Source organism: Equus asinus, chromosome 5 (genome assembly GCF_041296235.1).
Source record: "Equus asinus isolate D_3611 breed Donkey chromosome 5, EquAss-T2T_v2, whole genome shotgun sequence".
Lineage (NCBI taxonomy): Eukaryota > Metazoa > Chordata > Mammalia > Perissodactyla > Equidae > Equus > Equus asinus.
In genome coordinates, this window is record NC_091794.1 from 47723383 (window position 1) to 47746471 (window position 23089).

Consider the following 23089-nt stretch of genomic DNA (forward strand, 5'->3'; position numbering starts at 1 on the left):
TGTTCTTTATTTGTGTGTGTGTATGTATATATCGGACTTTTTGCATTTCTCCCTCTTTCTCAACATACGATCACACACACAATCTCTCTCACACTCACAGACACGAGATTTTGTATTGGTGGTTTTATACAATACATAACACAATACTCTATATGGAAGCACTGTAAAACACTTTGACAATTACAAATTGATTCCATTTAAACACTCAATCAACATTAAACCACAATAAACAATTTGTATAAGAAATGGGTAACAAATGTAAAAGTGATGACTTTCACAAAAATTTGACCTAACTCCTAAATTTTTCAAATCAACATAACAGAGGAGTATTACTTTCCTCAATCACGAGGAGAAAAAAAAAATGGTGGAACAGATGTGTAGCAGTGACACACAAAAATTCACAGCAAAAAGTGAGAAAGAAAAATATCTTTAAAACCTGACATAACTTAGAATACAATTTTCCATGTGGAATTTTGGCCTAAATGGCATGGCAAGTGCCAATCTAAACACCCACAGACACAAGACCTGTAGCACTGTTTCAAGGATGCCACTGGTCTCTTAATAAATTACTCCCAATAATAGTGAGGTGATGGCAAGAAGTCAGGAGCTGTGCTTGCCTAGGGACTGATGCCAAGCACCAGACAGTGCAATGACTGGACTCCATGATTGAGACGCTGCTACTTATAAAAAGGTTTGTATATTCGATTGGTAAACTCAGACAATACTCACTAACAAGAGGGAGGAAAAAGCTGAAAATGAGAAAAAACATGATATAAAGATATTGAGCAATCAGTGCGCAGGGGATGGAGAGTAGCATAAACAAAAGTAACGAGAAACGTAAGAACAGAAGCCCAAGGTGAGACTTCAGTCCACGGTTGGAGAAAGAAACCTTTCATCGACTGAAGAGTGATTGGAAATGGAGACTTCACAGGCCTTCATTAAAATGTGCCGTATCGAGCACTGGAAGGAGGAGGTGGTCTGTTTGGTGTTGCTAAAAGCAGTATCTCCGTTTTCATCATTGGCTCTACAGACTTCCACCAGGGCGACACTTTCTAAATTCGTAATGCACAAACAAATGAAAATGGCAATGAACATAACTGTTCATTTTGCAGCTATACAGCAATGGAATTTTTGTAGCTTCTGTGATGGAAATTTAGTGAGGAAATTATTTTCACACAGCTTTTTTAGGCCTTATAGGTGACTATTAAATTTAAAATTATATTTGAGGCTACTGTGTTTAAGAGCTTACATTCCTGAAGCAAAGACTTTGAGAACGTTAACTGCATCACAAAAAAGAGATTTTGCTCCTTTTTTTCAGTGCCAAGTATAGCCTATCTGTATTCCAATAAAATAGTGAGAGATATGGTCAAACTATGCATGAATTCAGAGAATCTGCATTACGAAGTAATTTTTATTTTCAAGGTGTGGAAAAACTGCAACGACTTTGGAGAAACAAAACAAAATGAACAAAAACAACATTTATACACTTCACAGGTTTATAACAGGTTTGCACATATATTTCATTTGCTGTCACATCATCTTCCTGAGGCTACTATGATTATTATCCTCATTTTATGAGAGCCAGTAACTCCAGATGTTAAGCTCTGTCCACTAGGAATCATGCTGCCTGGCCAAAGCAATTCCAGGCAGAGGAGGTGAAATCTAAGTAGACGCTGGAAGTGTTAAGATTCTTCTCCAGCTTGAAAAATAAAAGACTGCATAAAGAAAGAGAATAAATGACCCTTTATGGACTGTGGACTAGGCTGGGAAGAGACTAAAATTTAGACTGTAGACATTTTTATTAGGAGAGAATTTTGGTAGATATTGAAAGAGATCATGACCAAAGAGGGGGAGAATTTTCTCTCTGGCAAGAAGAGAGCTAGACCACATAATAGTTGGTGGTGCCTTAGGCTGGATATGTGTAGTGTACATGTGTGTCATACGCGCCACAAGTGTGGGGTCCCAGATGCGTCAGGAGAAAGTCTGGGTCCAAGACCTCCACATGGTACCACCTCATGCTCCTGTTCTTTGTGGAGAATCCATTAATTATTCCTTTTATCTGCCCAGAAGTTCAAAGTGTTCATAAGAAATGGCAGTAAAAAGAATGGATGATCAAGCCTTCTCAAAATTAACCCTTTGTAAGAGGGATTAAAAAGAAACAAATGGAAACAACAGACAGAATGGTAACTAAAGGGCAGACTCTTTATGATACTTACTTTTCTTCAAAAAGATATTGTCAGCTCATGAATGAGCAGGAAATTAATAAAGTAAACCTTTAGTAAGGCAATAACAATAAACTGTTAAAAGATGGAGAAAAAAGGAAACATATGTTAACAATGACTAATGGAGAACATTTACACGGCTCCCTATATGGTGTTACATTTTCTGCTTCATTGAATCAACCATTTGAAAGAATGGTTAAAACTACTTCTAGTACCATCTCAACTTCACAAATTATATAAATCTTTCTGTTCGTACAGACTGCATGAAAACTTCCGTATGTTTGGGATGAAGCCGACTCCAAATCCAAAAATTTTCATTTACGCAGGAAAAGATGGTTGCAATAGAGTTCATCTAAATGGTACAATAGCTAAGCAGATGTGCACTTTATGACAGAACATAGAACACCTTGCTCTTTTATGTATTGCTTTAAATTTAGTTCTAAACATTTGTGCAGCTAGTAAGATATTCTAACCCAAACACATCCCTATTTTCCTACCTTTGTTACGAAGAAAATTGTGGCATGGATTCTTTGTGATTGACTAAAGTTAAAACAGTCAATTCATGGCAGAACCAGACTAGAACTCAAGCTCCTGATAATTAATATGATTAATATATGCTCTTCCTATTAGGCTTCCCCAATACCCCTGCCTCCACTCCATCACAAAGGAACATGTGGTGTGAATTAACTTTCGGAAAGTATAATAAAGGATGTGGGCTTGATGCTTGCAATTTTATTACATAATCTTGAGATACACACATATATAATTTGAAGAAAGGAGAGAATCTGTTATTGTATATCCTATTAGATAAAATTAAAACTTCTGGTCAACTTAAAAGTTAAATAAAATTTTAAATTTAAATTTAAAAAATTTTACAGACCACATTCAGAAATCTACCTATTTGTAAATAGATGTATGGATGTATCTTTAAACAGTCAGATGAGCGCTGTAAAAATTCAGATAATACTTTCCTCCTCACAGGTCTATGGATGGCTGCATTTCTTCCTAAGATTAGCTAGCCCCGCCTTCCGGAGCAGTCAGCAGAGATTCCAGAAAAATCACAGCAGAGATTTCAGACTACATAGCAGACCATACAGGTTCACTGTTTTGCCAAATTAGGCTAATTCTTATCAGAGATAATGTGATATTTGCATTATCTGTCTTATTTCAAAACCTATTATCTTTTAAGGCCCAAGGGTGTTCTTGCAACATGGGAAGGACTGAGTCATCTGGGCTGAACATACAGTTTCCATGCATGGTCTATAATAAACAACTGATACGCTTACATTGAAAAATTCATTTGTTTTATAGAAAGAAAATATTATACATTAAACCACACAGTCTGTCCAATAGATCTTGAAAACTATAAAAAATGAAAATTATTTTTTAAAAATACTTTTTCCAATTCTGTTCCGTGTTTCAGTTCCGTTCTACCACCAGAAGCACTTCTGTGGACTCCCCATCGCTATGCCCTCGAGTGCAGGCCACTAGCGAACGGCCAGTGAGACACGGGACTGCAACCGCCAGCCTGACAAGTGCTGTGGACCCAAGACTTCCACAAAGGGCGCATGATGTATTTTAGCAACCCGAATTCTCCCTTGCAGTTCAGCTCTCGGATCCTAACTCACCTCACATGATAATCGGTTGCAGGTCTAAGATCTTTCAGGTTACATTCTAATTCTTCTCCACTGCAAAGAAAAATCATTTATTAGTCAATAATCCCAGTTTCAAAAGGAAAGCAGGTTTTGGATTCAGGTGTCACAGTCATGTACCAACAACGATTCAAGAATGATTATGTCTGATTCCACCATAAACCAGAAATAAACTTTCCTATTTGGTGTTATTATCTTTCTGGACTAGAAAATTAGATTCCTCTTAAGGATGCCATCCTAGATCTGGAAAATGGCGGGGTTCATCTTACTAATAAAATTCCAAAAGGTCTTATCACTTCTTAAAGTAAATATGTAAAAATAAGTAAGTAAATAAGCAAATTAAATCAATAGGTAGATAAACGTAAATGTCAACAACTGTACCAACTGTCAACTGAAGCCAGCTCCCAGACTCACCTTGGCAGGAATCCTAACCACTTCAACTCCTCAACTCTCTTGAAGAAATCTCCATCTGCTTCCCTCACATGTCAATACTAATAAATAGCTCTCATATACACATATGAAGAAATAGCCCTGTTACACAAAATTTGCTATAGTTAGTGCTGTAGGGTCAATTCCGACTCCTAGCAACCCTGTGTACAGCAGAGTGGAAGCCTGTCTGGTCTTTTTGCGCCATCCTCTCACCTTCTGGCACCATATCAGATAATGCTCTGCTGCTATTCATAGGGTTTTCATGGCCAGTTTTTTCAGAAGTGAGTAGCCAGGTCCTTCTTCCTGTTTACCCTGCTGGTATCTGAAATACTGGTGGCAGGGCTTTCAACATCACAGCAACATGAAGCCACCACAGTGTGACAACCGCCAAATGGGTGGTGTTGGTCCCTGACAGGAAATGAACCCCGGGCCATGGTGGTGAGAACACCGAATCTTAACCACTAGACCACCAAGGCTGGCTCTTACATAACAGAAAACCACTGATATCATCACAAGTTGCAACTGAACCTCAACTTAATCATGAGGAAACAAATAACATAAAACAAGAGATGTTCCATTAAAAATCTTCAAAAGCTGAGGGGTGTGTGTGGGGACATGATTATATTTTTCAAAAATGTCACTGCCATAAGACAAAGAAACACAATGGAAGTCTTCTAAATTAGAGAAGGCTACAGAGCCATGACAACTAACTAGAGTATCTGCCCCTGGACAGGATCCTGTCCTAGAGGGGAAACGAAATGCTGTGACTGACTCTCTTTAATCAGCTGCCACACTGGATGTGGGTTAAAGTATTGTAGCAATGAAAATTTATGAAGCTGGTACCCACTTTGTGGCTACTTAAGAAAAATATGCTTAGTTGTTAGAAATATACTGAAGTATTTAGCACTAAAGGGCCATGATACATAAAAATGGAGATTAGATGGAGAGGAGAGAAAAAGGGAGAGAGAGAATAACTCAAATAGTAAAGCAAATAGGGTAAAAAGTTATTAATAGGTGAAACTGGGTAAAGAGTATATACATATTCCTCGATCTCTTTATTTTTGCAACATTTTAAAGTTTGAAATTATTTCAAATAAAAATATAGCTTTAAAGTTGCAGAGTGGAGGCCAATGTTCACACTTGCCTGCAGCTGTTGTGTGACCTGCACTGTATCTTTAAAGTTGTTTGAATTTGCTGAATTAGTTTAACATTACGTAAGCTTACGTAACAATTCAGATTTTTAGCATTTCTTGAAAGAAAACCCAAAGAATCAGCAAATCTAGGCCTACATTCCCTACGGCTTCAATTTATTTTAGGTGAGTGGTGGCTGCTCCTTTCACATGAAGACACCTCACTCCCAACCTTCCTACTTCCCTCGCCTCTGTTACCTGTCCAGCCCCTCTTCACTTGAGACTAGCTCCTGCCACCAAGGGTCAGCTTGCATTGACAGGATCTAAGTGTTTCCTGGTAGGGCTGGGGGAAATGGTGCTCTGTATTTCTCTAAGGTCGCTACCAATTTGACTGTTCAAAATAGAACCGAATGTTTGTGAGCCAGAGCAAGGAGGCTGGATTTTACTGAGTGCAGTGGGGAATCACTGCCATGCTCTTACAGGGGGTGATGGGTCTGACTCAGGTTTCCGCATACGGAGGCTGGACTGCAGGAGAGCAAGAGTGGATGCTGGAAGGGCCTGAGGAGATGCCTGCAGGAGTCCGGGGAAGAGACAGCAGAAGCCCCACGGGCAGCGAGAGGAGGAGAGAGTGGCTTAAAGGGCTTCCCCCTCCCTTTCTCTTTCCCCCTTTTCTTTGCCCAGAAGAAGACATGTCCCCAGAACAAGTTAAGAATTAGGAACAGGGCTGTGGAGATATAAGGGGCGCAAGAGTGATGCATCAGGGCAACGGGCAGAAGGAGAAGTGGGGTTTGTGTGACCACGCTACCATGGATTCAGGCTGTCATTCCAGGGGCCACTCACAGGAAGGCCAAACAAGGAGTTAAGACAGGACTGCCTTTCTGATTTCCTGCTCTGCAAATTGAGCAGCAGCAACAATCACAAAGGAGAAAGGACTTGACCCTAAACTTTTTTATCAACCTTGGAACACAGCAGTAAATCATATGAATGGTTAATATCTGGGAGTTCATAAAACAGAAGGGGATAATCCTTTATTCTGTATGCTAAACTTTTGACCATTTAAGAAAGCCTCAGAATGAATGCTTTAAAGTAATTTTCACTGCAGGCTGGGAGACTACCGTGGAGGGTAAGAAGTAGGGTGAAATGGAAGGAAACCACATTGTAGAATTTAGGAAAACAAGACTAGAAAAAGGTCTGGTTCTGAAAAGAGGTAATCACATGAGTGCATGAAGTATGCAGAAACCAAAAGTCATACTCACTTTTTGCCCTGACAGACATTAATGGGAAATTGTCTTTAGTGCTATACTGACACACTAACATAACTACGCGGTACATGTCACCAACACCAAATAGCTCTACAAGTGTCATCTCTGATTGATAATTACTCTGGACAAAATTAATTCTACACATTATAATTATCACTAATTCTTAAAATGAACTGTTTAAAGGAAAATCTGCAAAGCCTTTACAGTTTTCCTTTGTTTTCTATTTTCCTTAATGACTTCAATTTCACAGTTGAGCAGCCGAGAAAAACACACGGAAATACACGCTACCTGTAAATTATCTTGTATTTTCCATCTCGTCCTTTGTCTGATAAGGCGACTTCATAACTGTAGGGGAAAGAAAGACCACTGTGGGGTCCACACGAAAGTCCAACTGGGGGGGCCCAGGACAACACGACTGCTCTTGCCTGAATATTAGAAACCTGAGGAAGAAAAACATGGGACAAAAGTATTCAAATCCATTTCACGTGGATCAGACACTATTTCTACCAATAACATTTTTGTGATTATTAGTAGTGACATAAAAATGGCTCAGAGTTAATTCAAGGTAAAGAATTTTGTTTTAATCATAGAGGAAAAAAATCCTACATGGTGCTCTCTTGTCAAAGTCCTGATGTCTGAACTACAACTCCTGAACCATCTGTCCTTATAATGCAAGCTTTCATCCAAGTCTGGTGCAATTCATACTGGGTCCTCCAGAAACTAAAATAATCTACCATGTTTGGTCAACTTTTTAAAGGTAAAAAACTGAATGTAAGATTTCAATGATTTCTGTGATGGCCATGACATTGTGTGGAAGGAGGCATATCCACAGGTTCTTTCCGGTAGCCTCCGAGCTTTCTTGCTGTTGAATAATCCTGCAAAGCCAACACCTTTCAAACCCGCTCCTTTAAGTCCTGCAGGTTCCCAGGAGAATCTGGTGAGGGGAAATGGAACCAAGGCCCAGGCTGATGGGGTGGGGGGACAAACGTGTGGAGCTGTTTCACCTCTAAGCTCTGCTTTTAGCCTTTTGGTTTAGCCTCTGCTTAAGACTTTATTTGAACAACGGACTCTGGGACTCTGAACACTCCAACTTCCCCCCTTAGTAGGGCCTCTCTGAGGCATGTTCTAAACTATCTCCCAGGTGTTCTCGGCAGGACTGAGCCCCCTCTGCTCACGGCGTCCCCTGCTCATGGACAGACCCTGAACGGGCTTCTCCTCTTTCCTCTCAGTCTCCACTCTGTCAGTGCTCCCCGGGGCACCTCCCCACATACACTAATTTGCACTCCAATCTTTGTTTTAAGTCTGTTTCTGGAGAAACCCAACCTAATGTATGGTCTAATTCTTTAAAATAAGTCTATCAACTGAACTTTAACGTCTTAATTTTCTAAAGGTTATTTTGTTGCTCTCTGGATATTGCTCTGGATAACATATCAAAGCAAATAAGAGTTAATGCAGATGCCAAAGCTTAACATTCATAGACTTTATAGCTGTCACTCTTAGGTTATGGATTGAGATATGTAAACTATTCAGTCTTTTTTTCTTCCATTTTTGTCACTACTATATAGACGATTAAAATTTAACAAAATAATTTAAAAGCATAATATGGAAAATGAATATTGAATATCTCTAGTAGAGATCCCTGCATATCATTTCTGTTTCATACAGATACAGCATCATGATACATTTAACAAACTATTTAGTCAAACTCCTACTCCTCCTTCAAGACCCCAGCCAGGCCTCACTGTCCCCAGGCAGCCTTCCATGAAGCATTTCACCCATCATCACATCTCTGTTCCACAGCACCTTGTTGCTATCTTTACCATTGCTAATCATGTTTATAGCATGTCTGCCTTCCCCACTGGGCTTTGAGACTCCCTAAGTACAGGGCCCAAGCCATATTTAACTGTGTGAGTAGTGTTTGCTTAGTACATTTTTGGTTTTTTTGCTTTTGTTTGTTTTAGAGGAAGATTAGCCCTGAGCTAACATCTGCTGCCAATCCTCCTCTTTTTTGCTGAGGAAGACTGACCCTGAGCTAACATCGGTGCCCATCTTCCTTTACTTTATACGTGGGACACCTACCACAGCATGGCTTTTTACCAAGCAGTGCCATGTCCACACCCAGGATCCAAACCGGTGAACCACAGGCCGCCAAAGCGGAACGTGTGCATTTAACCGCTGTGCCACTGGGCTGGCAGATAAATTTTTGTTGAATGAAAAATAAAAACCGAAGGGAATAAGATAGTCTAATTTCTGATACAGGCAACACAGAGGATGGCAGACCAGCATTACACACCTCTTTAAAAAATCTGAGAAGACGCTGTTATAGAATCAAATTGCACCCTTCCTGCTACGGCTCCAGATAAGCACTTCCTTGTCCACCACACCTCCTGCACCATGACGCTGTAACACCCCTGCATGGTGCCATCCCCTCTCGCACCCCTGTCACTTAGCTTTTGACTTTCTCTGCTTTCTTGGCTTTAACAAACTTCTTTTAGGCCCAGTTCAAATTCGGCCTTTGTTCATTCATTTCATCATCATCTCTCACCCTGCGAGGGGCTGTGGACACAAAGACGATGAAGATATGACTTTTGCCCTCAAGGAGCTCCAGCCTGGTGAAGAGAGACAGACGTGTGAGGGCCCCATACAGAGGGACCCACAGCAGCCTGAGACCAATCCAGGAAAGGTTTCTGTGCTGTCCTGCCTGGCCCCCGGCTCAGAACCAATCACTGTTTCCTTTGTGCTCCAGCCACACTTTGCTGGTACCTGTGTTTGGCACTCATCTCATTAGACTGTGCTTCACCTGGCTATTTCTGTGCTGTTCTCCCGACTAGATTTTAAGGCAGCATTTCTACCATGTACACCAGTGTGTTTGCTGAATTCCCTCACATACCATTGATGAGTAATCTTGAGGTACTGGGTATTATATTTGATTTTTAACTTAAGAAGAGATATTTTCCTACAAAGAGTTCAGTTTATAATTAAAAAGTAGGCTGATTAGGTACTGGGAAATATTCAATTGATGTGATAAATGGCTCCTTTGAACAATTCCAAGAAAATAGTGTGTAATAACACTGATTCTATGAATGGCAGTATGAAATAACATCACATCTCAAAATAGTTCAAATGCTAGTGCTTTAGATATTAAACAAGCATCCACAAATTCACATCCCTTTAAATGCTATCCTTTGCATCAGCTGTTAAGAATTTACTCCTAATGCGGCCGGCCCCATGGCCAAGTGGTTAAGTTTGCTTGCTCTGTTTCGGTGGCCCAGGGTTTTGCTAGTTCGAATCCTGGGCACGGACATGGCACTGCTCATCAAGCCATGCTGAGGTGGCATCCCACATGTCACAACTAGAAGGACCCACAACTAAAAATGCACAACTATGTACCAGGGGGGCTTGGGGGAGGAAAAAGGAAAAATTAAAAAAATTAAAAAAGAAAAAAGAAAAAAAGAATTTACTCCGAAGAGTTCTCATCACAAGGAGAATTTTTTTTCTTCTCTTTACACTGTATCTATATGAAATGGTGGATGCTAGCTGAATCTATTGTGATAACCATTTGACAATATATGTAAACCAAACCAAAAAAAAGAATTTACTTTTTTCCTTTAGGACTTGATTAAATTATTACTTAACTGGACAATGATGTAACACTTGAAGCATCAACTAAAATAAAGTTCACATTTTCTCTAGATTCCCGGAGTGAGCCGTAAGGAGGCAACCTGTCATCAGAACACAGATCTCTGTGCAAAGGCATTCTTCTGAGGGCCCAGCCTATCAGAAGTGCACATTGAGAACTCAGCATCCTTATCAAAGGACAGCGGCTTTTCCTTTGGACTAAGCAGCCTGCCACCTTGATCGCCCCCCCAGTTCTGGGGCCAATGGCCTCCTGTGCTCCAGCTCCCTCCCTTCCAGACTCCTGGGCCTCAGGTTTCCTTTCTTTAGGCATTGGAATCCTGAGAGAAAGAGCGCTTTGTCTCTGTTAGATCTTGGAACTCACTTCCATTTCAAGGCCAATGCCAGGAAATTACACGGTGCCTTGCAAAAGAATGTCATGTAAAGGGGAATCCTCAGCACTAGATGCATTTACCACAAGTGTCCAGGGAGGTGATAAACCTGAGAGACGCAGAACTCTAGGAACTCTGGCTGGATTCAAGCCTATTTCAGAGCGATAGCACCCTTACAGGAGCTTCCTTTTGCAAGTCGCTCTCTCTGTGGCGAAACTCTCACCCGCAGCGACCACTGGACTGAACCAGGGCACAGCTAATCTGATCATCACAATGATCCTCATGGCTGTTATCCAAAAAACGAAGTTTAGAAACTACAAAACTGACTGACTTCCTGATGTTTAATTATTCTGCCGTAAACAGAAGTCAATCTCCTTTGTAATGGTGATAAAAGCGGTGACTTCCATTACAAAATTATTGGACAAGACCCAGTTTGACATTTGTCTCGGCACTAGCGACATAAAAGAGTCTGTTGTATAGGTTACCAGTGTTGGTCTGTATAGAAATTATCCAAACTGCTTTGAAGCATCTTGAAGGACTCATAAAACTGCCATCTACTTCTAAATAATCACATACTGATTAGGAATCATTCTTGTCTGTGTATTAAATAAAGATTCCAACTTGAGAATAGTTACCAGTTAAAAGTATATATATATACGTGTACATACACACTCTGAAATGGTAAAACTGCATTACCTTGTAGCTATTTGAAATGTAATTCTTAGCTCTCTTTCTTCTTGTCCCCTTCTCTCCTGCTCATCCCAGGACCTTAGCACTATCCTGTAAAGTTTTACTGTCTTGATTTTCAGACTGTATCGTCTGCAAATGAGATCCGTTATCTGGATCACAACACCATTTACTCTCATAAAGTTACTAAATTGTTACTCCCGCTTTCAAAAATATTTCTATGTTTGTATGTAGGTCTTCTAAATTTGGTCTGGTCTTTGCATTTAACTACGTGGGAGGCCTGTGATCCAATTAGGAAACACTACCACAAAAATACTGGCTCCATTTCAAAAGTACCATCATGAAAAACAGTAACACAAGGGAAAATTAAAAAGGAAAAGGCCAAAAAGATTATTTCAAAGAAAAGAAACCCTCAAATCTAGGAATTTCGCCATCATCTGTCTCTATAATTTCTTAAGCGCTAAGAACCTCAAATCTGTTTCCAGATACACTGTGGCTTATCTTTCAAGGAATTACTTCTCAGAGGGACAGTTGTTTCTCTTCGGTCAGTTTACTCACTTCTGGAATCAACAAATCAATTGTTTCTACAAGCAAAACATTGGTGGATGGAAAAAATGCAGAACTACCATTTACATCCTGAAAATAAACAGCCCAGAAGCATGTCAAAGACCAGACGGAGCACCACCGTCTGAGCAGGTTAAACCGCAGCAGGTTGGATGGAGGTGGCTGGTTCTAAGAGAGGCTAATTCCTAAACGTGTAGAATACTATCAAGTTTATTTCTCTGTTACAGCGGTGGCTGTGTGAGTATGTCCCCGGGGCACCTGTTGAGGTCTCAAGACAAATACCTCGTATACTTGTACCCTGTTTTATTCAATGACTAAGTATTTGGATCTTTATAGTATCTGGGTTTCTGGAGAGTAAATGACTTGCTTAATTCAGGGTGCCCTAAGTTCCAGAAAGATGACTGGAATCGTAAGTCCTCAATACTGCTTCTACCCCTAAAACAAATCATCTCCAAAATTTCAGAGACAAATAGATGCCTTTTATTTAGAGGTGCTACCACATGTGGCTGAAAGAAAAACAAATTAAGAAGAACAATCCTTTATACAACTGTGTGCCGAACTTTCAGCAGCTCTGCCGCTTTCCCTGGAAGGCGGCCAGACACTCCTTCCAGTTCCAGAGTGTAGCAGGGAGCTTCCCTTTTGCCTACTGATATGCTATCAACGATAGAGAAATACTCCATTCCAAGTGCTCTATAAATAGTACGTAATTTACATCGCAGATAGTCACAGGTGGTATTTATTATCCTATCTTTCAAAGATGAGGAAACCGAGGCCCAGGGAGGTTATGTAACTCACCCAAGGTCACAGAGACACTTAATGGCCATGCTGCGCCCCAAGCAGAGGGTCAGACTGCACAGCACAGGCCTTTACCCTCCATGCTGCTGCCTCAAAATCTGGCACCGGCTGGACCCACATTCCACCATGCTGGCCAAGCCTCATCTGTGGCTGGCCGGCCTCAGGCATTTGTCTCACCTGCCAGAACCTAGCTGTGGCCACTGCAGCTGCCACACATTTCTTTCACGAATATTTGTTAAGGGTTCAAGATGTGCCAAGGACGGTGCTGGGTATTAGTGGCACAAAGACAAATAAGACACAATCGTGAAAAAGAACTTCAGACAGAGAGGGGGGAAGAGACAGAGGGAGAGGAAGGGCGGGAGAGAAACTGTCAACAACTAACTGGGCTGGGAAGGGTGAGTGGACTGTCACCAGGCAGAGAAGGTTTACATGGGCCGAGGGGGCAGTGTGGCAGGCAAAATGGTGACTCCCCCAAAGATGTGCACATCCTAACCCCTGGAACCTACAAGGTTAAAGGGGACTTTGCAGACGTGCTTAAGTGAAGGATCTTGTGAGACACAGACTGCCTGGATTATTTGGGTGAGCCTGATGTAACAACAAGTGTCCTTGTAAGTCAGAGGGAGCCAGGAGAGTCAGTCAGAGGAGATATGAGGACAGAGGGGCTATGAGCCAAGGAACGCAGGCAATCTCTGGAAGAACCTGGAAAAGGTGAGGAAACAGATGGCTGCCAGAGCCTCAGAAAGGAATGCAGCCCTGCAGACACCTTACTTTTAGCCTAGGGAGACCCATTTTAGACTTTCTGACCTCTCAGATGACAATCTTATGATATGACACCTTACATCATAACTGTTTACACAAAGCCTGTCTACCCTGCTCTAAAAATTGCAGAGAGTAAGGGCTTAATAACTGCTGAATCAAGGAAAGGACTGAGGCATTTAAACATTGCTTTAATCTTGCTTGAGCCACATGATCTTCAGAAACACACTGTTACTTCTGCAGTAAAGAAACGACTAAAAATAACTCAAGAAAAACACTGTGTGTGCACACACATGACAGAGACATATGACTGTGAAGTTCTGTGACTACATCTGGGACAGCCAGCTAACCTGGGGCTTGCTCTGCCTTCCCTCTCCGATTATGACTCTCTGTTTTCCGCATGGAGTCTTCTTTCCGCTGCACTCTAAATGTAAGCTTTTTCCAAAGTTCTGCCCTCAAGCCTATTCTAATCTCTCCCTGTACTCCACTCCCCACCCCCAAAGCTGTTACCCACTCCTTCCACTAGAACCATCACTCCCTTGCACGTGATCTGATCGATGTCTGTTCCCCTCTCTCCACAGCACTGATCTACCAGACTCTTGGACTTCCCACTGTATTTATCCGCCTGGATGCCCTGCTAATAAAACAAACTCATCACATCCAAGAAGGGCACTGAAGACCTAAGAAGGACACGGACTTGAACCTACTCTGGAGGAACTCACGGATTCCTGGGACAGACACAAAAACAAGTTGATGGCATACAATGTATTAACTACATGCAGACGACAGTAAAGCTACAGTAGTACCAGTGGTTCTAAGTATGATGCTGAGTATGCCACTTGATGGGCGGGGACGGCAATCAAGAGAGATGTCTTAGAGGAAGCAACTCCTGCCAGGAGGCCTCTAAGCCTGAAAGCCCAGACATCATGACATCTGATACCTAATAGGTTATAACACCTTAGTGACCTCTCTCTGTGGCTCTAGTATCCATCCTCTCCTTGCCACACCAGAGGCCACCAGCCTAATTCTGACTCCCACAGCCTCTCACCAGCACTACAGTAACAGATTCCTAACACTTGTCTCCCTGGGTCCATCCTCTTCTCACTCCAATGCATCTGCCAACTGTTTGATCATCCTGACAGCACAGCCCTGATTAAAGAATTTCTTTGCTCAGAAACTCTCAATGGCAGCCTGCTCCTTGCCAGATTAAGTACAGACTCCCCAGCCAAACATCAAGGCCCCACTGCTCTACAGGTGCCCTATCGTGCCCGCCCTCTATCACACCTCATGCTTCCAGGTTTAGTCAAACTCAACTATGTACCCTGAGGCATATTTGGACTCTTCTATTAAAAAGCCTCAGTATTTGAAACACATAAAGAATCAAGGTTTTCCAAGTCAGCTAGAAAACACTCCAAGGAACGCTGGCTCTCTAATCTCAGATGAAAGGCTGAATCAACATTTTGAATTTTTCACTTGCATTTCAAAGCCCCTGGCAAAATCAAACTTAAAAATCTCATAATATCACCACTCCCACCAATGTTTTTTCTTGCCATTACACTCAGTATTTTGGACTTATTTTTCTCAGCTAATATTTAACTATCTTTTTTGAAATTTACCTGGAAAAAATGCTTGGAATTACTGAGGTTTTCAAAAATTATTACTACACTCACACAGGTAAAAGGAACTTACCAAAAGAAAACTGTTCTGTAGAGACCTTAAGAAAGGAGTGGGGGGACGGAGCCTTGGAAGTTGGTAAGAACAGCTAATTGTATTCAGAATGTCTAAATAAAGAAGACATTTCGGTGGATTATGACTAAACAGAGGACTGCTGTTCCGTATTTTCACGCTCCATTAACAACAACACTATTTCAGAGTTTATAAATAATTTGCAACGGGAAGGGGCCCTCTTGCTTACCTACTATGCGGCAAAAGAAAAACACATTTGAAATGCTTAAGAAAGTGTCATTTATGCTGAAAAATTCAGAAGACATACCTGTGGTTTCTCTATTCCTGAAAGAATGTCTTGCACCCTCTTTACTTCCAACTCATACTCTGCATGGCAAAAAAGAAAGAAAGAAAAACAGTTAATACCATGAGAAGGTAATAAGGTTGTCAAGTTCCTTCCCTGAGGCCTTTAACTAGGGCTGTCATTAAGTCAGCTGCCTGTTATCATGAACTTTTGGTACCAGAAACATGATAATGAAAATCAGAAACGGGGATGACTTTGGGGTAAGGATTTCTCTGTGGTTGTACTAACTTGCCACTATATCGGTTTACATATTCACGGAGTTGTCTAGATTAACACTGGGTTCTACCTAATAAGTCAACAGGCAACAGGCAATGAAAGGTCTTAAGAAGGAGAAACAGGAGACAGCGCAGCCAGGAGCTCAGGACAATAAAGAGATGAGGTTGAAGAGACAGTGGCCAGTTCATGCAGGGCTGTGAATTCAGTTTTTAGTTCAATTTTTACTCTGAGTTCAATGGGAGTGTTTAAGTGGAGGTAATGACATGACCTTATTTTGAGTTTGACAAGATCTGTTTGGCTTCTGCCTGAATAACAGACACACAGAAGGTAAGAGTGGAAGCAGAAAGGCAAGTCAGCACATTGCTGCACTGGGCCGGGTGAAGGGTAGAGCTGGCCTGGGCTAGGGATGGTAGCGGAGACAGTGAGAACGGGACTGGTTTTGGAGGTATAGGTGCTGAAGGACTGGATGTGATAGGCAAGGGTGAGGGGATGAGAAGAATCAGAGACAATCCCTACTTTTTGACTTGATCAATTGGATGGATGATGGTGCCTTTTAATAAGATGGGGAAATGGGCAAGTTTTGTGGTGAGCCAAGAACTGTTTTAAAAGCCAAAGGGGGAACAGTGCTTAGAGTAGAGAGGATGGGGTGGGAACGATGTGTACAAAAAAGGATAAAGGATAGAGTTTAAACTTAAGAATCGGTTGCTAGAGGAACCTCTTGACTTTCACAACCTGCTTGATGGAATCTAATTTTGAGTTTATAGACTTAAGTGTTAAACCTAGTTTATGAGCTAAATGCTGGAGATATATGATTACTAAGACATATTCTTGCATCAAGATATTTCAAGGCTAGTGGGGAGAAAATGAAACCACGAGGCAATTCCATGTTATAGGTGTTATAGATAAAAGCAATCCAAAAGAGAGCATTCCAGAAAGCTTCCTAGGAACCAACGTCTGGCTGAGCCCTCTGGACAAGCGGGCATTTAGAGCAGAAGGGGAAATGGAACTAGGGGTGAGGGGTTAGTAAGCCCACCTCTTCACAGGGCTGTTCATGCTCAATGTTCAGGTCTAATCTCAAAATCACCTTTTCAAAGAATCTCACCTCAACCCACATCCCTGCCAGCCTCACTGCAGTCATTCTCATATCCTACTTAGTCCTTACCATGAGTTACCAAAACCTAAAAATTCATTCTCTTATTTGTTCCTTTCTTTATTACCTGTCTTTCCTACTAAAATATAAGCTTCAGGAAGGCAGAGGTATTATACGTGTGAAGTAAACAAATTTTTTCTCTAAAGAACTAGATAGCAAATATTCTGAAATTTAGGCCTCTGTCACATATTCTTTGTTTTCATAAGCCTTTAAAAATGTAACAACCATCTTAGTCTGTGAACCATACAAAAACAAGCCACTGGGCAGGCTGTAGTTTGTTGACTCCTATTCTAGGACACACACCTCATTTAGCCTACAGCACCTAGCACCGAGCACAGCACCTACAAAGCACCTAGCTCTGCATGATGAGCTCAAAAGAATGTACTAAATAAATGAACCAAGCCCATATAAAAAATAATAAGAATTTCTAGCTGGCTCCACCCTACACTTTGAAAGGATCAGTTCTTCATTTTTCCCCATTGCATTCTATTTAGTAGAGCATGTTTACCTTTATTTTGGCGAGAAAAAGAAATGGGCTGGTGGCAATACCATTGTTTTTTAATTACAACTAAAAGAAAATATACACTCAAAAGACCAAATGTCACAAGCTCATTTATAATCATGTATTCATGTTAAGATATAGATAATGGTTTATACCCGTAAGTTAAAATTGTACATACCCTCCCATTTTCTGGAAGCTCCTACTAAGTAAATCACAAATACTGTGTATCTCAGAAGTTAATTGTCAGTAAAAAAAAAAAAAAAAAAACCCAGCAAAAAACACCATAAGCACATTTGCAATAAATGAACTGGTTCAGTTATCAAAAAATAAAACTTTCTCAATCTCCGGTTCTTGTAGAGTTTGAAGGACCCTATGGTTCAAACGCTCATGTAGATAGATGCATTCAAACAGCCAGCTAAGGGAGGTCATTGTTTCCTTCTGCCATAACTGACCAAGGAGAAGAGGCCAGACCCTATCCTTGAGGTAACAAAGGGTTAGACTAGAACACAGATAATCACCTATCCAACAAAGAAAGAGGGAAGAATTAAAGGGCTGCAAAGGAAGACTCCTCAGGACTGCATACGACACACAAGACATGAAAGAAAGGCGAGAAAACAGGATGCTTTGTCCCACAAAAACTGGAGGCCCCTCCCCCTAGCCAGTTTTCAAACACATATGACAGAAGAAACAGTTATGCTTTAGACAGAAAAAGGAAAAATGGGAAGGGAGGTTAGATTAGAAGGGAGGAAAAAAAGATCTGTTTAAAACTGAAAAGAATGGGTTTCAGGTAAGAGCCAGAAATACAAGTGAAAGGTCCTGACGGAGATAAAACAACAACTTCCAAAGAGAGCTTGGGACTTTTCTGGTCTGTCTTTGATTCTAACAATGAAAGCTGACATCTTCTGAGCAGTACTTAGGTATGTGCTCATCAATACTCAACCACCTTGCTAATTTTCACAACATCCCGTGCAAGGTGGACGTCCTCTGCTCCATTTCCTAGTGGTGAGCAGGACCGAAGTCTGTTGTGCACATCGCATTGTGCACAATATTGTTTCCATCTCCGGTGCTCAGCACAACACCTGCAGCTGTCTTTACTGACTGAGGAGTGAGGATGAGGAATGGAAGAGGAAACCAAGGCTCAGAGAGCACATGGAAGTTCTGTAAGACCACAAATCTAGCACATAGCCCCAAAGCAGGTAGAACCTCTGAGCGCATCACGACACATTCACAGGGAGCTGGGGGTCATGAGGGAGAGGATGTGGAGAGAGAAGAGCAGAGGGTGTTTGCACAGAGGTGGACGCAAGAGAGAGAAGACAGCAGCAGAGACCTTCGAAGCCAAATGAGTTGGGTTTTCTAAAAAAATAACTCGGAGCAAGCTGTCAAATGAATAGAGCTAAGACTCTGGATCTGGGGAGAAGGTATGTGAGAAAAGAAGGAACAAGGAAAAGCAGGCCATGAATGGAGCCAAATAAACAAAGGATTCTGAGAAGATCAAGAACAAAAAGGGCACGGGTGGGGAGGAAAGGTAGTGAGAGGAAAATCACGATCCCATTATATCAGGAGAAATGCGGGATCCAGGCCGGAATGGAGTCAGTCTTTCTTTCAAGGTTCTAAAGTGTGAAAACAGCAAACGAAGAGAAAAATGCATTGTCACGTTTATTTAATGCTTTTCCATTTGTGCTGCCACAGACTAAGAGAAAAGAGTAAATAAATGTCAGGCACACAATCTGCACACACAGGAGTGAAAATAAAATCTGTTTAACTGATTTTATTACCACATACAAAACATACTCTTGTATGAAAGCTAATGGTCTTGTATGAAAATGCCAAAATTCGCAACTCTACTACTGAAACAACCAAGTTAACTCAGACCCTGGACTACCTCTCGCTAAACAAGATTTAACTACGCTTTGGAGTAGTCTATGAATGATCACCCTTCCCATAAAACAGCTTCGGAGCCCAGCTACACAGAATATATAGTCACGCGCCACATAACGACACCGTGGTCAACAATGGACTATATGTACAACGGTGGTCCCATAAGATGAATACCATATAGTCTAAGTGTGCAGTATGCTAGGTTTGTGTAAGTGCACTCTACGATGTTTGTACAACGATGAAATCGTCTAATGACGCATTTTTCAAAACATATCCTTGCTGCTAAGTGGCTCATTGACTATTTCAGAGTTCGATCAAGCTTTTGCTTGCTTGCATGCTTTCTTTTTCTTTTTCTCTCTCTCACACATACACACACAGCTCATATTGTGAGAAAGGAAGAATAACTAGTCCTCTAACAAAAATTAACCCACAAAACAAAAAAAGAATAGTTCTGGTGATTTGCCTTTAGGCAAATCTGTATTTAGGCAAATTTACACCAAGTTAAAAAGAAAACTATTTCTTGTTTGCTCCCCCCGCCCACCCCAGAATTTGGTGTGTGTCAACTGAACAAAAGATCATTCCAGAAAAGGCAGGAATACAAAGTTCTGGAGCAAGGTTGCAGGGCGAGGTTCTCTTTCTTTATTATCAGGCCTGCCTTCTTCCCGCTGTTGGCAGCACGTAAATGAATCCAGAGACAAATCTTATAGGCCAACTTTCTATTTCTTTCTCCCCACACCAAGCTGCCCTGAGGTAATGAACAAACAGATTAAAACCATTTTTCCACCTGCTTCAATTTTGTTCGTGACCCCGGCCAAAGCAGATGGACATGACAACCCACCTTTTCCATCGTTATTATCTTAATATTTGAAAGTTTCTCCCCTGCAGTGAAGATTGGGCTGATCAATAAAAAAGGATTACGGGGGACTCTTGGAGGGCACTCCAAACAGAGAAGGGGCATCTTTGTTTTGCAGATACAGGCACACAACTGGAGGTGGGTTCTTTCTGGAGAAGGAGTTAAGATGGAGCCTCTAGTTTAAACACGCCCCAATGAGCTGAGAACCACCCTATTTGGAAATGCCAAAAAAAGGGAAGGGGGGAGTCAGCTCAGTGACTTACATGTTTCCTCCCCCTAAAAGTAAATCTCCTCCCAAGTAAATGAAGCATTTTTAGTAAAAGGAAGGTTAAAATAAAAATACACAACCAAAGCAAATACTTTTTTTAAAAGAAAAAAAAAAACCCCACACATAGAGGGAATACGTGTCATGTGAAATTTAAACTTTCCACAAATAATGGTTTTCATGTTTGCTCCAAAAAGAACCGAAAGTTCAGACTGTTTGAATAACTGTAAGGCCTAAACTAATTAAAATATCTCCCTTTATAAACACAATTTACTTCGTTGGTTTGTTTCACATTTTTTCCTTCTTAGAAAAGAAATACAGCTAGACACTTAGCTGCTCGCTATAGAATGTATTTATGGTTGTAACAGACTCTTCATTCCAATGGAATGACATCAGCACTATTTCTCTGGAAACCTTCTGTCTAGTTCTCATCCACAGGGTTCATTTACAGATATGCCCGACATAACATAATATGCTTTCTTAGTTTTGCCAAGGAGCTGACTTAGCCACTTTCTTTAACAAATTATATATAATAAACTAGGGGCGTAGAAAACATGCAACTTCTGGTCATGCCCATTTTGGGGATAAGAGACTTAAAATCAACAGCAAATATTCAATATAAGAACTAAATGAACAGAAATAAATACTTGCGGGTGAAAAAAAAACATGAGTCAATAATAATGACAAGCTGGATATCTAGTCAATGCTACTAATGCTGATGAGAACGAATGGGGATGAAGGAAGACAGTTTAAGAATGCTTGTTAAACTGCTTTTCCTATCAGAAAAATAATCAGCTATCTTCATTTTTAAAAATTACTTATGCTGGGGGAAAAAAGAGGAATCAATAAATGCATACAAAAGTAGGATTAATTATCTAAGAATCACCATTTAGTGATTATGATCCACAGTCAATGGTGTTAAATACAAATATTAAAAATGTGTGAAATCACAAGGAATAAATTTGCATAATATAAGGACAATGCAGTTAATCCCCATAGACAAATATTCCAGAAATATCTTCAGCTATCAATCATCCTGATGCTAAAAAATGCAAAGACAGGAGCAGACCCCATGACCTAGTGGTTAAGTTCGGCATGCTCCACTTTGGGTTTGCAGGTTTGGATCCTGGGCACGGACCTACGCCACTCATCAGCCATGCTGTGGTGGTGACCCACATATAAAATAGAGGAAGACTGGCAAAGATGTTAGCTCAGGGTGACCTTTCTCAAGTGAAAAACAAAAGCAAAGACAAATATCTCTCTAGCCATTTAGCTGGTTAAGTAGTCACTCTATTTGAAATCCTGAAAGATAGCCAAGGGAATACCAGACTCTCAACACGAAAAAGCAAGCAGCAGGTAGGTGAACATATGTTGTGGGAAGTTGCCTTCCACTCTAGGAAAATATTTTCAAGAGCAACTTGGGTTCCAAAGAAATTCTCGAACCTTAGAGAAAGGAGAAGAGGAGAGGTGAATTCCTCTTGCAGGTGGAGCACCAGGCTGGACAGGAGGGATGCCAGAGAATGTAAATGGGACAGAGGGGGCTGATTTCCTCTGAGCTTTTGTTGCTATTTCTGGAATTCAGTAGAAAGAATGATTTTTGTTCCTGGCCCAAGATTTGAGCAAAGTCCTACCGGGAACATTCACATTAATCCACTTGCAGGCAAAATGGGTCCCTTCAGGCAAATGCTGTACAACGCTTTAGGTAATAAGAGGGACAACAGGGAAGTACTAGGTCTGCGTCTTTAATGAAAAGGAAACTACCAGATACAATGGATACCCTTGTTGGCTCCCAGGTCAACTCAGTTTCTCTCTCAATCACCTTCTGCAAAGCCAACTAAATTGGGTTCTACCTGAAATATTAGGAGATTCTACGCTCATTTCTGTCAAATTCCCTAAGAAAAATTCCTGTGTTTACCTCACAAGGCAAAAATCGTATACATACACATGGAACTGGACAAAAGCAGCTAGTATTTTTAAGAACAGCAAATTAAACAGGAATGAAAAACCCACACAAATGGATAAAGTATGAGGTAGATATGTGTGCCTGGCAAGCCTGACTCCAGCAACAGTTCCCTCCTTTCCTTCCCTCCGCCTGTTTGAACCATTTCACTGGCTGGCCAGGCCCTAAGCTGCACCAGATATAGCGCTTTTATTTTGGGGGAAGGCTCAACTCCATGATTATCCAGCAAGAGCTGGTACCCTCCCTGGGTGTGTAACAGGAAAGCAATCGCTTAAACACAGGATAGAACGACTTACAAAGGTAATTAAGGTTTACACACTACTTTCTGCGTTGGCATCTATAAACATTTCCACAAAATGTTTTTTCATTAAGACTTGGCATGTCACATCAAAAACTTTTCAAGTAGCTTATTCAATACTTTTTCAAGACAGTGTCAACTCACAGGCAGAATCCAGACAGCACAATTTTGTAAAACGTTAAATCTGAAAGAGAATCTTAATATTTCTATCACCCATACAGCAAGTTTTGAACAGTCTTTACATCCACGTCTTCTTAATTGATGCCTCAGATGACTAAATTACATGCATTTGTGGATGTGGACAGACATTCAGTCTACGGCCAAAGAACCCACTGAAGCTCATCAGCTGATGTGGGGATCAAATCCAGAGCTAACTTCATGTGCCAGGGCTCCAAGTAACTCACCAGAGTTCTGGCATATGGAAAAGTCACTAC

At 41.0% G+C, this 23089-nt stretch overlaps 1 protein-coding gene across 5 annotated transcripts in view; it reads right to left on the bottom strand.

Moving 5' to 3' along the window:
- The window catches only part of FNDC3B (fibronectin type III domain containing 3B), a 330867-nt gene that overhangs the window by 88935 nt on the left and 218843 nt on the right, over nt 1–23089 (bottom strand). For all 5 annotated transcript variants that reach the window (XM_014866810.3, XM_014866812.3, XM_070509439.1 and 2 more), the window contains 3 exons: nt 15498–15556; nt 6984–7135; nt 3851–3910 (listed from right to left, as the gene is read on the bottom strand). In XM_014866810.3, the coding sequence (XP_014722296.2) occupies nt 3851–3910; nt 6984–7135; nt 15498–15556 (271 nt within the window). The remainder of the gene's footprint in view (nt 1–3850; nt 3911–6983; nt 7136–15497; nt 15557–23089) is intronic.